The sequence below is a fragment of the Talpa europaea genome (assembly GCF_964194135.1).
Source record: "Talpa europaea genome assembly, chromosome: 1".
Lineage (NCBI taxonomy): Eukaryota > Metazoa > Chordata > Mammalia > Eulipotyphla > Talpidae > Talpa > Talpa europaea.
Window position 1 is genome coordinate 12,238,864 of NC_140073.1, and position 14,922 is coordinate 12,253,785.

Sequence of the window (14,922 nt, forward strand, 5' to 3'; positions counted from 1 at the left end):
CCCATTTTATTTTTTTTTAAGATTTATTTATGTATACAAGAGCTGGGGTACAGGCCAGAAGCGTGGGGGGTGAGAGGATTCACTAGAGACAGAGTGGGGAATGGAACAGGCATACTGACCGAAGTACACTGCTGAGGGGAGCAGTAGGCGGGCCAGGAGAGGTCTGCTGTGCCATGTGGGTTGCTCCTGGCTGGGGGATCAAATTCGTGCTTCAGGGGCTGTAGACAGTTTCATATGTTGCATCTTAACCCCTTGCGCCACCAGGGTGGCCCAGTCATCCCCATTTTATAGTAAGCAAAGCAGTTAGTTTCTTTACAGTCATTTAGTTTTGGGTCTTTCACCTATTTCTGACTGCTTTATGCATTTTATTTCATTTGATGTGTTAGCCTTTGAAGTAAATTCTGCTCACTATTAATTGTGATATATATGCTCAGGATCTTGAATTAAAATCTGATGGCAATTTATGTTGCCCTGCTTCAGGTTCCCAAGGAAGATAGGTAGATTGGCTACTTCAGGCAAACTTTGCTGGATTTTAACACCAATCTCTGGTGCAGTGTGCATGGTAATGAGCTTGGGCTAGCTACAAAAACTTCCCAGTTGATGATTGTTTTATCTGGTTGCTTGGCTTCATAGGTGATGGAATACAGAAGGGCAGTTTTTCAGAGAACTGTAAGCAAACCTTCTTATTTAACCAGAAATATAATAATAGGAAAAAGACGTGAAGGCATTGCAACTGATGTTAAAGGTTTAAAAGGAGCAGAACTATCCCAAGTAATTTATGTTGTTTTTCTCTTCCAATTAGAAATTTGTACAGTGGCCCTAGGGAAAACAATATGGAGTTTCCTCAAAATACTAAAAATAGATATACCACCTGATCCAGCAATTCCACTCCTTGGAATCTAAACAAAGAATGCAAAAACCCTAATTGGAAGGGATGATGCTCTCTTGTGTTCCCTACAGCTTTATTTACAATAGTCAAGCTAGGGGAACAACCTAAGTGGCCAAATACAGAGGAACGGATAAAGAAGATGTAGTGTATATACACAATGTAATAACACTAAACTATAGAAAGAGGTGATATCTTGCTATTGCAGCCATGTGGATGGAACTGGAGGGAATTATGTTAAGTGAAATAAGTCAGGAGAGGAAAAACAAATGCTGGATGATTTCTCTTATGTGGACTATGAAGAAGCAAAGGAACAAGCAAAGCAAAACCAAAACAATCTGATATATGATTGTAGAATTAAGGCTATAGGGAGAGGGTAGGTAGTAGAAGCCCAGTGGTCTACTGAATTACGGGATTATGGGTGCTTTGGTGGTGGGTGTGGTGTAATCCATCTGAAGAAGTGTGAACCTCTACCTTAAACCACATACAGTGTTGTAAAGCAATGATACCTCAGTTGAAGGGGAAGCGAGGGAAGGAGGCTTGGTTATAATCTGTATATCCTTTGGCTTCCCTTTTTTTTTTTTCTAAGATTTATTTATTTATACAAGTACCGGGGTACAGGCCAGATGCGTAGATGCGTGGGAGGGTGAGAGGATTCACAGAGACAGAGCGGGGAACAGAACAGGCAGACTGACGAAATACACTGCTGAGGAGAGTAGTGCGCGAGACTGGAGAGGTCTACTGCGCCATGTGGGACCCTCGCAGGCTGCCGGATCAAACCGGCGCTGCAGAGGCTGTGGACAGCTTCACATTGCTGCACTCAACTGCCTAACCTACCAGGGGTGGCCCCTTTTGCTTCCTTTTGAGGCATGTCCTCAAGCCCACAGTTGCTGAGGAAACTGACAGATGTATAATTAACTTCCTCAGTCACTTCTGAGTCAAGAGCAAGAAGTTTTCACTGCCCTAATCATATCTTCTTAAAGAATTATGACAATGCAGACTTCGGACATTTACTTACTTAGAAAATTTGCCTTAGAAAAATGGCCAAACTCAACTTGATGGCCCTTGATATTTTTTTGTTTTCTAGTGAGTTTAGCTGTATAGCAGGATACATTATTTAGAAGATTTTTTTTATTAAGAAAACTTAAAGTTTTTAATTTATTTTTGGTTTTTACTGCACCCCCCCCCCAACCCCTTATGTACCTTTGAGCCTTTTTCTTCCCACACCCTTTTAACGTCAGAAATATCATCAGTGTCTGCTCACTGTTTTTTTTTGTTTTTTGTTTTTTGTTTTTTTTTTTTTGTGTGGGACCCTCGCCCACGGCCGGGGAACGAACAGGCTCTGCAGAGGCTGTGGGCAGCCTCGCACCCCGCGCTCAACCACTGCGCCACTAGGGGAGGCCCAGTGTCTGCTCACTTTTTATAGGTACTTATTTTGTCAAAGCATCTACAATGTAAATGTCCAATATTGATGTGTCATTCCGACTTGCAGTACTACACGGAAATACCGCCTTTAGCTGTAAACTCATAATTTCTTCTTCCCTAATAATATTCCATTGTGTGGCAATACCACATCTTGATCCAGTTCTTTATCACTGGGCACTTAGGTTGTTTCCATGTGCTAGCTATTGTAAATAGTGGTGCAGTAAACACTGTAGAGCATATAAGTTTTTGACCTGATGATTTCATGTTCTTTGAATAGATACCCAAGTGTTGGATTGGTGGGTCATATAGTATTTCCATTTTTAGTTTTAACGTGCATGCAGATTGCTTTCCAAAATGATTGCCCCACTTTACATTTCCATCTACAATATAATAGGTTTCTTTCTCTGAATCCTCTCTAGCATTTGTTGGGGGGATCTTTTTAGTACGAGTCATTCTCATGTGTGAATTCATTTCACTGTTTTCACAAACTGCATCCCCCTTATTGAAAGAGATGATGAACATTTTTTCATGTATCTTTTGGCTTTGTGGCTATCCACTTTGAATTATCTATTCAGATTTGATACCCATTTAATTTTTTAAAGTTTTTTTAAAGATTTATTTATTTATGCATAGAACTGGGGTACAGGCCAGAGGTGTGGGGAGCAGAACAGGTGGATTGATTGAAATACACTGCAGAGGGGAGCAGCCTGTGAGACAGGAGAGGTCTGCTGCATCAAGTGGGTAGCCCCCTGGCAGGCTGGGGATCAATCTCCTGCTGTAGAGGCTGTGGATAGCTTCACAGTGATGAGCTTATTAACCCCTTGTGTCACCCAGGGAGGCCCAAGCTCAGCTTTTTAAGGTAACTACTTCTCCAGATCCCTCTTACAAAGTTTGTATCTCCTGGATGGTGGTCATGTTTCTCCGGAGATATGGATTATGGGCTCTAAGATTAGAATCTCTCATGCAGATTATTTTACCATCAGAAATTCTTAAAGTAGTCCCTACCTTAAAATGGTGATAATGAGATAGGATTGTATAGAGTATTGTGAATTTACCAAATGTAAGTTCCTTTCCTCTTTATAGGTTTTAGTGATGGTTGGCAGCTCTAAATAAGTGCTTTTAGAAGTTGTTTTTTCCTTGTTTTAAGACTTTGCCTTAAAATGATTTGAAGCATCATTATTAGCAAAATTAAAAACTGTTGTGCCCAAGGTCAGCAGACTCGGCGAGCATAGCCTCCAAGAACCCAAAGACAGCTGATGCAAACACAAAAGGGAGTTTATTTCAGACTCGAGTCCGGGTTCAAGGCATCTACCAACGCAGTGGCAGATACCGAGAGCCCCGAACAAAGGAAGCAGGGGTCTTTTAATAAGGTTAAATTATTCTGGCAGTTACTCATTGGCTACAAGGATGAGTTCTCCAACTTTGCCAGGCTATCATTCTAAGCTGACTGGCCAGGCCAAGATGCAGCTCCAACCTGCAGCTCCAATTACAGCAAGTTCACCCTCATTGGTGACCAGAGAGTAAGGGTGGAGTGAGGGTCCAAACTATCTCTGGAATGCAGTCTTTTCCCGGGACAGCAAGACCTGCAAGACCTAAAATTCTAAAATGGCAGTTACACACAAAATGACAAAGCAATGGCTAAGAGTACTTATGCTTGGTTCCACAAAAACTAGTTAGATCCATATGAAAAGTCTTATTAGGTATGTAGGCACCTGTTTCATGGTAGTCAAGAAACATCTTTGTCTTCAGGGAGGGTGGGTAAACTATAGTTTCTTATAGTTGTGTTCTGGCTTTGTATTTCATAATTCTTTTTATACTTGCCAGTACATTCTGTCCTTGGTGACTTTCAGCAGTTCTCTATCTGTAGCCAGGGCAGATAGAAGTATGCTGGCAGGAGGTGTAGATTGGAAGTTTGTAAGATTTGGGGCAACATTATAGAATCAATCTTTACTAGTAAGATTGTTCAATAATGTTTAAAAATAAAACAAATTGATTTTGTGGTTCCTCTTTTTTATTTTACCTCCAGTTACTTTACCGTCTTTTGAATTTTGGGATTCCGGTGGTTCACCACTGTCCTAGGGCCAGCAAGATACTTCACATAGACAGGAACTTAATTACCTTTGAAGAGTTTTTATGCCTGGCACCTACCATTCCGGAAATTTGCTTTTGTTAAAGTAGCATGACCTCTTCACATTAATAACATGATCTTTAATTGCTAAAAGAATGATATAGAGCTTTTAGCTTTCTTGTAGTTTCCCATCCAAAAGCAGAAGCTAAAAATGATTTTTCTGGTAACTTGGATGTACTGAAATGAAGTCTCATATATTCTAGTCATTGTTTAGGTATTTATTGTGATATTTAGGGGTAAGCCTCTTTTAAACATTTTACTGCTTTGGTTCTTCTCTTAAAAGTTGGTGTCTTTAAAGTAGCTTTTTGAAATGTTAAATGTTTATTTTTAAGTTATTGTCTTCTTTTAAAATGGGAAAGGGAGGGGCTCTTTAAAAAAAAAACAAAACAAAACAAAAACCTTAAGCCCCTGGTGACAAAGGGACTTTTCTTTGGAATTATGAGAAATGTAGTCATGGCCCACTTATTTTTCTTTCCTTGGTTTTTTTAGAGTGAAGACAGAAATAGTCCAGAGAGGGAGGTGTAAAGCTACAGGTATGGGCTTAACTGCTGGATGGGTGTGTTCTGTGGTCATCTTTTTAACCTTCTTGCATGAGGCCTGTTGTGCAGATAAGAAGAAAAAAAAAAAAGGTGATGGCTTTTTTCTACATTATGGGATATAATTTCCTGTTCTTAGAAAGCTAGAGTTCTTTTCTTGCCCTGTCCCATCTCTTGCTCCTTCCTATTTCCTAAGGTAAGCTTATCTCCCACTCCAACTAGCTGTTGCCTAGTTCTAACTGTAGGCCAGGTGGGTGTGAGGGGTGCCGGTGGGTAGAAGCAGTACTTCACTGAGAGCAGCTCTCCAGTTAACATTTCCTGTCCCATGTAATAGCCAGGAGACCCCAGGTGGAGTTCACACAGAAGATAAGATACTGTTATCCTTCTGGAACCAGGACTTTTCAAAATACTGATTTTTTAATTAGTACTTGGAATTTAAATAAAGTTTTAATTTTTTGTATATTATTACCAACCAAGAATTACATTACTGAACTAGTTTGGGGTCTGAAAGTATGACCTGATTTGAAGGGTGGTCACAATTTGACAGAACACTACTAATTGTAGAAACTCCATGGGAGGCTCTGAGCTTATACTTTTGCTGAGAGCACTAAGTACTGAAGAGGGATTTTTTTTCCCTATTCTTCTCTAACACTAATGGGGGAGGAGATAGAAGTGATTAAGGATAGAGGGAGGAAATGGAAAACTTTTCCCAAAGAGATGGTAATTTTCCTCCCTTTAATTTTGTTGTATCCTCTCAGTAAACCATATATGATAATGTCCTAGGTAAGCCAATTTACATACAATGAATAATCTTAGTGGTTTTTGTCTTTGTGGTTTTAGATTTAAATAGGAAACTTTTTGCAACATTTCTGTTTCTTTAAGACTACTCTTTAAGTTCAGATATTTTGTCATTGTCCAGACTTTTTTGCTATAAGTGTCTAGTTGATTCAGCAAGTGAGTTGCTATCATTGTCAAGACTCTTACTGGAAACTCACAAAAAAATTTTAATACATATTTATATATGAAATGTATGAACATATAAATACATATGATTGTCACATTTTTGCAAAAGAGTAAAAAGTGACAAGCCACAGAAATAATTACTGGTTTTATTTTTTATTTATTTATTTATTTTTTATAGAGGCATGGCTTTATTTATTTATTTATTTATTTTGTTTATGTATGCACTGGGTACAGTCAGAAGTGCGGGAGGGTGAGAGAATTCACCAGAGCTAGAGCGGGGGGAGCGGAGCAGGCAGAAAGACCGAAGTACACTGCTGAGGGGAGCAGCGGGCGGCAGGAGAGGTCTGCCCGCCATATGGGACCCTCCTCTGGTGGCCGGGGAGCAGCCAGGGATCGAACTGGCGCCGCAGAGGTCGCGGGCAGCTTCGCAACCCAGCGCTCAACCGCTGCGCCACCAGGGAGGCCCAATAATTACTTGTTTTAGTCAGTATATTTTCACACATGCAACACACTGGATTGGGACCTCTAGAAACCCCACAAACTGCATTCGAAGTTCTCAGTTTTTTAAGTGAAATTCAAGTCACAAAGGTTTTAAATTTTCAGTAATTTTGGTTGGTTATTTTCAAGTGCCATCATCAGTTGCTTGCTTCTTTTATACATTCCTTATATCCAACTGACAGATGCTTTGGGGAAGAAAATAACCAGTCTACTTAACTGTCTGAGGTTATGATTTTTCCCTAGATTTTGGCAGCTTTCCTTATGTAGATTGATGGTCAAGGGGACATAGGTCCCCTTTTATAATTTAGTGTAAGGTCTAGTTCCCTGTATGCTCATACAACAGACTTTATACTTTGGTCCTTTAAAACACTTAAATTGGGCCTCCCTGGTACGCAAGGAGTTAAATCTCAGCTCTATGAAGCTGGGCAGCTAACCCATATGGTGCAGCAGATCTCTCCTCCCCTCAGCAGTGTATTTCAGACAGACTGCCTGTTCCGCTCCCCACTCTGTCTCTGGTGAATCTTCTCACACATACCCCCCCCACACACACACACCTGACCTACACCCCAGCTCTTGTATGCATAAATAAATAAAATAAATCTTTAAAAAACATAAAAATAAAACAATTGGTTTGGGTGAAATGTAAAATCTATTCACCTGTCTGACTCCCTTGTTATATCTGTTAAGATGGACAGCTTGACATTTACACATCACACCTAGGCTTTTTGTTCAGCTAGGCTTTTCTTTGCTCTTTCACTCCTTTGACAAAACAAATGCTGTGATTTCTAGCATTTCTCTCCTCCAACCCAGTTTTTAAACTGTTTATTTCTATTCTGAGAGTCTAAATGTGCTATTCTTTTGAGAGTGTCCCTTATCTGTTAGATTCTTAATGTTATAGGAGACTGACTGACCCTACCCTCACATAAAAAGACTTTGGATTGTTGTCCCTAGAAAAGAAGTGGAGAATAGTCAAGGCAAAGAAAACTGAGACAACTAGGGGAAGAAAAGGAAACCTTGAATGTTAAGTCATAAGGAGAGGACAGGTGGTCAGAGCAGCTGAGAGAAAGTTAAGGCTGCCTTGTATAGCAGGCCCTTGGTTTAAGCCTTATTGCCTACCTCTTTTTTTCTTTATGTATCTTGTGGGGAATATCTGGAGAGTGTTTCTGATCAAGAAATTTTAAAAGCAATTTATGGGCAGTTTTCTGTGAGTAACTTTGAATTCTACTTCTTAATTTCCCCATAACATTTGCATTTCTTTATTCCCATAATTGTTTTTATCATCACTTAACTCTGTAACTCTTTTCTAAAATTGAGTGACTTGTGATTAATTTCTGTGCTTTTTTTCCCCTAAAAGCATGTTGAATTTAATTATACTGAGATAACTCTTTGTGACCTGCCTAAAGAGAAACACTGCTACTTCATGAAATAACATTTTCATTTTGTAGGGTTTTAAAGAAATGTTGCTTTATAAATTGTAAGATGGATTTTAAAACATTACTCTGAATCAGTACTTCCCCAACTTTTACTTGGAAAAAATTTCCATTTTCATATACTGAGTAGTACCTTGCTGCTCAGTAAAGTCTTTTATACTGATTTAAGTCCTTTATACTGATAGGTTTAATTCTGGTTAAAATAGGGGGCCTCCTTGGTGGCACAAGGGTAAAGACACAGTGCTATCAAGCTATCACCAGCCACTGCAACACGAGTTCGATCCCTGGCCAGAGAGCTGACCCACATGGCACAGCAGTTCTCTCCTGTCTCCCCATTGCTCCCCTCAGTGTTGTGTTTCAGTCAGTCTGCCTGTTCTGCTCCCCACTCTGTCTCTGGTGAATCCTCTCATTCCCTGCACTTCTGGCCTACACCCCAGTTCCTATATGCATAGAATAAATAAATCTTAAAACAAATATAGGGATAAAATCAGAAGTCATTTATTTTCAGTAAGTAATAAAATCATACAATAACCAATGGGATTCTTTAAATTTGTTAATTCATTTTTAAAGGAATCCTTGAATTAAAACATCTGATTTGGTTATTGACACACCTCACAGTTTATCCTCGATCTTGGTAACTTTCTGTAGGAAGAGGCAGTTGATCAATTCCAGTGTACATAGGCGAAATCAGAGCAGACTTAATCAGTAGCACTTACCAATCTCTGCTAGGGTTCCCACCCTCTGCTTGTCTGGCATTCAGGGCATGGTGAGCTATATACTGTGTGCTGATGGCACAGTCTTCTCCTCTTATTGCAGCCTGGTTTTGCTTCCTGTAATAGGATGGAAGAGAGTCCCTGCCACTTCTAACTCTAAAGTAATAGATCACATGAGTGAGGGTCTCTGGCAAAATAGAAAAAGTAGTTCATTGCAATTACAGCTCTAGATTTTTGAATGATTATCCCTAGATACACACAGAAGACACACTTTCTATCTTCTTAGTCAGATGCAGAGAGGCGTCAGCTACTGCTCCTCACATAGAACCTTTACACTTGCTGCCTTTCTTTTCTTTTCTTTTTCCCCCTATTTTAAAGTAACTTTATGTTTAGGAATTTGTTCATTTACCTCTTTACAGGCTGAACATAGCTTCCTTTTTTCAATGTACCCTGTGTTGTGAACTGAGCTTGAGTGAAGTGAAATCTTTGAGGTAAGGCAACCCTAATGATAAAAATGGAAAGCAGGCATATGAAATTTGGGAGCCTTCAGAGATGCAGTTTTAGAGTTACAGCCTAAATATTGAAATGCCACCATTTGTTGTTTGGAGGGATGTGGAGCTAAATTGAGAACAGGAGCACCACATCTGTCCTGACTGCTAAGTATATCACTCTCTACTGCTCACCCATAATAGAATTTTTATGTGTGCATTCATTAATCTTGGTTTTAGCAACAGTTTAAAGGACAGAGAATGCAGAAAATTTGTCTACATTTCTTCTGGCCTTACCATATTTGACTGTTTTTCTCTGGTGGGCCGTGGTTCTTTTTTATTATCAGTGTGGTAGCTTTTGTTTTTCTTTTGTTTTTTTGTTTTTTTTTTCTTTAGGAAGGGTAAACAGAACTGAAAATGTTATTTCTTAGTACCCTGTCCAGAGTACTAAGGGATATTATTACCTGTCTTCTACCCCCGGGAAATTAAGACTCAGAGTTAGAATTTGCAGGTGCCACCTAATGAATATCTCCAGAGCAGAAATTTTTGAAGTCCTTCACTCTGATGAAGAATGACTAGGTAGCACACTTTGTGTCCATCACCATCAAGAAGCAAGGTCTGGCCAGTGCAGGTAATGCATAGTATTTGAGCAGTAAGTTTATGATGGCCAGCTTTGCTGTCAGCATGCCTGAGTGACTTTTATGAGGTTAGTTTGGACCCAAACACTGTACTCATTGCTGTCATTGGCACATGGAACCTTAAGTTCACACCACAGCTAATAACCCAGTTCTTTTTTCCAGAAACATTTCCATACCCTGTGAATTGAGGGTTTTTTTTTTGTTTTGTTTTGTTTTTTTGTTTGTTTTGTTTTAACTTGAGGTAGTTCCAGGCTTTGGAGGCCCTCAAAAACTGATCTGCAGGAAGAGTTTTGAAGATGTGAAACAAGTTTCTGTTTCTTCTGCTCTGTTAGCCACTGCTATCTTCATGGATCTGACACTCTATTTATCTGACAGTGCACTTAGTACTGCTTCGCCAGGGAAAATCACACAAAACAAGCCTGGTGCATCAGCACTTTCATTGTGTGCCGGGCTGAGCCTCCTTTCACATGGTCACATCCCCCTTTTAATCCAATACTCCCTTTCCCTACCCCAGTCCTGCCTGTATTTGTGGCACTTATTGCTGGTTTCCCTGAGCTCCTGTTTCCACTTTGTGTTTTTTGTGGGGCCCAGGAAGCTAAAGCTGTGTATATTTGTGGATCAGACAAGTGCAGCAAGTTTATATCATTGGCTTCTGAAGGGGACAGTGAGGTGATGGCTGCGTTTAAGTTGGATTTCCTTCCAGAAATGATGGTGGATCATTGCTCTTTGAATTCCAGTCCTGTGTAAGTATTTTTGTTGTCTCATTTTTATCATAAGCAGAGAAACTGGGAGGTTTTCTTTGTTATTTGATGAAACTTGTTCCTTAAAAGAGGGAAGAAAAAATTGGATAAGGTGTCCAAAGTTCACACTGTTATTTATTTTCTCTTGTAGTCTTGATTTTATCTCATTATTGCTTATCTCCTCAAAGCTATATAACTAATTCTGTACATAAGGGTGCATTTGAAATATGACCGGTAATATCAACTCAAGTGTACTGGCTCTAGTCCCTCAGGTTATATTGTTTTCACATATGATAGATTCTAAGATAATTTTTTTTAACAGTAGTTTTATTGCTTTGGGTTGGTTATAGAATTTCAGATTATATTTTGGGAAATTTTTGTTTTATTTTTGTTTTTAATGATCAAAATGTTAGACTTTTATCATAGAGGAAACTGGTAGGTAGGGTGTACAAAATGCTGTATTGACGTATAAACGGTAATCCTGAACCTGGGGCGTCCCCTCTCCCCAGTTTCACTGAGAGTACAACACAATACATACATTTTGGGGGTCATCAGTGGTACATCCCCCCCCCCCCCAAAGCCAACCAAATTGATCCTTCTTAATTAGCAGTATGCCTAGGTTTTCAATATAGGAATGAGAAAGCTCATCACTTTGCAATATTGGTGCATAGTATGTACTAAAATGCTGGTGCTGAGTTGTAGCTACAGGGAGTCTGGATCCTAGGCTTTGTGGAGAAGAGCACATTTCCAAATCTGATTTCAGTAACTTAAATCAGGCTTAAAGTGTCTTGGAACCTCAAACAAATGATACTTAGATTATTCAAAACCTAGAATATTAAATAGTAGGCTATTTTCTAGATAATGGTGATAGTTGCAAATCTTTGAGTTTAGGCCTCCATGTACAAATAAGTCTATCTTGAATTAGGTGTAACAGGTGTGGATAATAGCAGATTCTAAATGGTTCTTGAGGAAGTTGGGGGGACAGAGCTCAAAGATAGCTGACTTCTTTATTTGAAATGGATCCTATGCCTTCTCCGAAATGATAATTTACATGTATCTTTTTTAGGAGAGTTCTTTAATAGGTAAAACCACAGTGAATGTTGTCTTAAAAACTTAATGCATAATAGAAATATTCCCATGTACTGGATATATGATCCCTAGAGGTAGGACTTTGTGGCTGAGATTATTTTTGATTGAAACACTTTTTCTCTATACTTTGCCACTACCTGTGTTCAACCCTTAGATATAGTCAGTTTTCTCTTGTTATATGATGTTGGACTAGCTAACTTAGTATCCCATGAAGTCTTGACCATGGCCCACTTTGTGAACATCACCTGAAACATACAAGTGCAGATTTTCCATGCCCAGAAATCTTATGTTAAAATAGGACACAAGATTCTGTATGTAAACCATCTCATGAGGTTTTCATGTACACCAAAAATTGAGAACTATTAGACTGAATGCAGGTCATCCTGAGAAGAGTAAATCAGGGAGTAGACTGCATATCATTTTTTTCCAACTGAATTTGCATGTTTTTAGTCATCATTTTCAGAGAAATTTTGTGAAGCTAATTGGGCATATGCTACAGCCCCTGTTTTTCAGGTGACAAACCTCATTGAGAGAATTTATAACTGACTTGCTGGAGGACATTTGGTGTCAGCCTTGGGCCTGAAAATGCAAGTTTAATGATACCCCCCCTTTTTTTTTCTTTTTGGCTTATTAGACCAGGCTGCCTCGGGTGTCACAACCAAATTATCCATCAACTCATTATTACAAGTACCCGAGGCCACTTCCATAGGCATCATACACCAAAATACCAGAGTTGGAAAAAAGAGAGTTCTTGAGAATGGTGTGTACTTGCCACCTCTTTCTTGGATTCTCAGTCCTTCTTTTCACATGTACTGCTTTAGCAGATTTGACATCAGTGGTTTTTCCTCATGAAAGTGATTTTGCCTGGGAATATGATCCAATATATCTTATTTCAGAATTTCTTTACACAGAATTGGTGGAGGAACTATGGAAGGGCCAGGGGATTCAAGATCTCCTTCCTTTCCTTACCTGTAACACTATCCTTAATCCACTCCAAACCACTTTTCATCTTTCAATGATTTTTTTTTTCTTTGCTTGTACCTAGCACATAGGTGTTCTCCAAGAACATTTTCTCTTAGGCTCTTCCATTGTTTGAAGGAGACACCGATGTGCTGCTTTTCTCACATCTCTCTGTTTATCACCCAAAAGACCCTTGAGCTCTCTGACTATTCTAAAAACTGTCCATTGGATACAATTCAATCTGGAGGTTTGCCTGTGCAAAAACTAATTTCACAGGTTGCTTGCACTAGGACACCAAGAATGGTAACGTCTTTCTCATCCTCATTCCTTTAGAAGCAATTTCTAAGTTCTGGTGGATCCTGCCTTCTAAATTTCTCGGCATTGCCTGAGACTGGATCCTAATCTTTTGGGCTAAATTGTACAAGAGCCTTCTCATCATTACTGAGGCTTTTATACCTCCATCAGCATAACGCTTTTTCTAGCTGCTTAGTCCATTCAGCTTTAATCCTTATAGATACCTCTATGCTTCCCAAAATAAAATAAAACCATACTAACCACTTTTTCCACAAAACTTTCTTAGATCTGTTAAAGCATTTGCAGGGTATTTTGGTTGTGTCCTTTCACATGTACAATTCCATTGTCTGCGGGGCAGGTATTGCTTAGTCCACTTTTAAAGCCCCCTGTGGTGTGTAGTATAGGGCACATGTAGGATCTTGGAAATAAAGTCTAATGAATGAAAAGCTGTTTTGGATCTTTGATCCAGTTCCAACTAGGGGTATATGGAAACCCCTGAAGAATCTTGGGTACCAGCAGGGTGTCTAAGAATCCAAACAGTTCCTGACATTACATAGAGATAGGGTCAGATTCCACAGGTCCAGGGCTCAGTCTCCCCAGACCATCCTCCATCTCAAATGCTGACTGTAAATCCAGCCTCCCACCTGGGCTTCCAACCCATAGGCTCAGATTGGAGTCTTCGTGGACTTCAGTAGTCACTTGTAAACTGAGATTGTATCTGTTTCTCACCAACTGGCTATAAATCAGAGATTCCAGGACACCCTCCCTAGATTTGATTAATTTGCCAAATAGCAACAGAACTCAGAAAATCGGTTCACTCACTAGATCAACATTTATTATAAAGGCTATAACTTGGGAACAGCAAGATGGAAGTGATGTACAGGGCAAAGTAGGGGAGAAAGCTCCCATACTTGAGCTTTCATATCCTCTGCAGGTGTACCATTCTCTTCCCAAATTGCTAAAAACCCTCCTTTTAAGTTTTTATGGAAGGTTCATTACATGGCACAATTGAGTAACTCATTCACCATTAGCAGTTGAACTCAAATCTCCAGCCCCTCTCCCCTTCCAACATTCATCACATGGCTGGTTCCCCTGGCAACCAGTCCTCATCCTTGGGTGCTTTCCAAAAAGTCACCTCATTAACATAGCAGAAAATACCTTTATCACTCTGTATTTAGGAAATTCCAAGGCTTTTGGGGTGGGTTGTAACCAGGAAGACCAAATATATATGAGAAATATATTTTCGTCATCTAAGTGATCAAACACATGTATTTCCTATAAATCACGATATCACATATGCCCTGTGAGACTTTTTTGATTAGAGATGATTACAGAAATGAGGTCTCTGGGTATTATCTGCATTCCTCAGGGAAGAATGCTTGAAAACCTTCACAAGCAGATTGTTAGCTAGTCTGTTTTTTAATGACTTAAAAACCTTTAGTGATGACTTTTTCTCCTACCTAACACCTCAGCTAGCAAGAAGATAGGTGCACTCTGTCCTTGTTCTCCATTAGAGAACAGCTGGTAAGTAACTCAGGTCAATGATCCTGGGTCTTTATTTTTCTGTGCCAGTTTTTCCAAAGCTCACCACGCATATGAACCCATGGGGCTTAGTAGGGTGGGAAGGTGGTTGGAGGTTGGTGGTTGAAACAAACATGTCTTCTGGGAAGGAGGAGGGATTGGTAAGTATCTGAATTTTTTTTGTGTGTAATGAACAAGTGGAGGTCAATAGGAAATGAGAAAGGGAGGATGGAAAAGAGTGCTGAAAGGCTTTGAAAATGATTTTTATTCATTTTTTAAAAGTTTTATTGAGGTAACGTTGGTTTATAACATCTAAGTTTCAGGTGTACATATAGTTGACCTCATTAATCCGTTTTACACACCCCTAACCTCCTTCTGGTAACTACCAATCTGTATCAAAGAATTTGTTTTCTTTTGATATTTGTTTACTCTGCTGCCTTATATTCCTTCCGCATGTGAGTGACATCATATAGTGTCATGGCATCAAGGTCCACCCATATTATTGTAAATGTCAAGATTTCATCTTCTTCACAACTGAAGAGTTATTCCATTGTGTGTATGTGTATGTTCCTCACACCTTTTTAATCTATCAAATCAAAACGAGTTTTAAACA

At 39.4% G+C, this 14,922-nt stretch overlaps 1 protein-coding gene across 11 annotated transcripts in view; it reads left to right on the top strand.

Annotated features, from left to right (window-relative positions):
- The window catches only part of CELF1 (CUGBP Elav-like family member 1), a gene marked incomplete at both ends in the record, with an annotated part of 49,731 nt that overhangs the window by 15,230 nt on the left and 19,579 nt on the right, over positions 1–14,922 (top strand). For 10 of the 11 annotated variants that reach the window (XM_084237706.1, XM_084237703.1, XM_084237699.1 and 7 more), the window contains one exon: positions 10,378–10,448. In XM_084237706.1, the coding sequence (XP_084093832.1) occupies positions 10,378–10,448 (71 nt within the window). Of the gene's footprint in view, positions 1–10,296; positions 10,449–14,922 lie in introns of those variants that run through there. The other variant, XM_084237697.1, reaches the window with a different exon arrangement.